This window comes from Poecilia reticulata, linkage group LG2, assembly GCF_000633615.1.
Source record: "Poecilia reticulata strain Guanapo linkage group LG2, Guppy_female_1.0+MT, whole genome shotgun sequence".
Lineage (NCBI taxonomy): Eukaryota > Metazoa > Chordata > Actinopteri > Cyprinodontiformes > Poeciliidae > Poecilia > Poecilia reticulata.
The window spans coordinates 43,565,709-43,566,899 of record NC_024332.1 but is presented as its reverse complement, the minus strand read 5'-3'; the positions used below and the strand labels follow the sequence as shown (position 1 = coordinate 43,566,899).

The window sequence follows — 1,191 nt, the reverse complement described above, 5'->3', positions numbered from 1 at the left end:
TTTTTTTTTTACTACTGGGGACAAAATGGGAGTCGACATTTCCACCTTTAAAAGCCTGCGGCAGCCAAACATCCGTGTGGGACTCCAGATCCACTTCGGCTCGGATCAGCAGGTCAACATCTTCCTCCTGCACGTTTCAGCTGCGGATGCGCGCAACAACCGCGGATGGTTATGTGAGTRAAACYCGTGTCTGTCGTGTTTGTAACACTTTAACTCATCTGTTCGAGCTGCAGCAGCGTGAGTTTTCTGCGTGTTACGCGCAGGTTGGTTCCCCCTGTAATTCCTGCTCTGTGCACGTGTAAAGTTGGCAGGTCGCTCGACTTTGCCCCATGTGCGCAGAGCAACTGCTGCAGAGTCCGCTCAGGTAAGACCTCAAACATCATCTGGGGAAAACTCTCAAACACAACTGGAAGGTTTTGCATTTCAGTCTCTTTTCCTCAGACGTTTATTCGCGTGTTTCGCAGCTGTTAGCGGGTTTAGTGTCAGGAAAACTCCGCTAATTTGCGTTCAAAGTGAGCTGTTGTAACAACCGCATCATACATGGCCGGCTCGCCGAGGAACGAGCTGCAGACATTTGACTCCTTCTTCATTTTGTGCGCTGAAATCTGTTTTAATCACCAATCAGCGGGAGTTTTTTTTTGCAAAACAGCAGATTTTTTTMAGAGTGTGTGGTTAAGTGTTGATTCTGCTTCCTTATTTCCTGGTTTTGGACATGCTCAGGTATTTGAACATGTACAGACGGTGGGGATTTTTACTGGCTGAACTTCCTCCTGTTGCTCCTGTTATTAACCTGTGTTATTAAACAGGTTTGGGGTTAGAAATGAAGGAAACTATTTTATTTTTTTTATTGCAGCATGTTYCAGGGAGATGCAAACTGAGGCTGGAAGAAAACGGGAGGAGACAGAAAGAAATACTGTGATTTCCATGCAAGTAGCCAATTTAACCAATAATAARGGGCAGAAATGTTTAATTCAGGAGATGCAGAAATCATTGTGGGTAAAAATGAACTGATGTGACCAACATACAGAACCCAGCATTGCATAGGGTTCAAATTAACTGCAATATTAGTTACATTTTCTGTGAAAAACCAACCAGTTCCCCTCCTGGCCTGTGGGGGCACTGCTCCAAGAACCACTGAGAACAAAATCCTCTGAAGACACTGACCGCAACTTCCTTCTTCACCAAATGAGA

General features: G+C 45.0%; 1 protein-coding gene across 1 annotated transcript in view; it reads left to right on the top strand.

Annotated features, from left to right (window-relative positions):
• Positions 1–853: 853 nt before the first annotated feature.
• The window catches only part of LOC103461926 (DNA (cytosine-5)-methyltransferase 3B-like), a 40,456-nt gene continuing 40,118 nt past the window's right edge, over positions 854–1,191 (top strand). Inside the window, exon 1 of the mRNA XM_008404326.2 lies at positions 854–926. Within this exon, the coding sequence (XP_008402548.1) occupies positions 868–926 (59 nt within the window). The 5' untranslated portion in view covers positions 854–867. The remainder of the gene's footprint in view (positions 927–1,191) is intronic.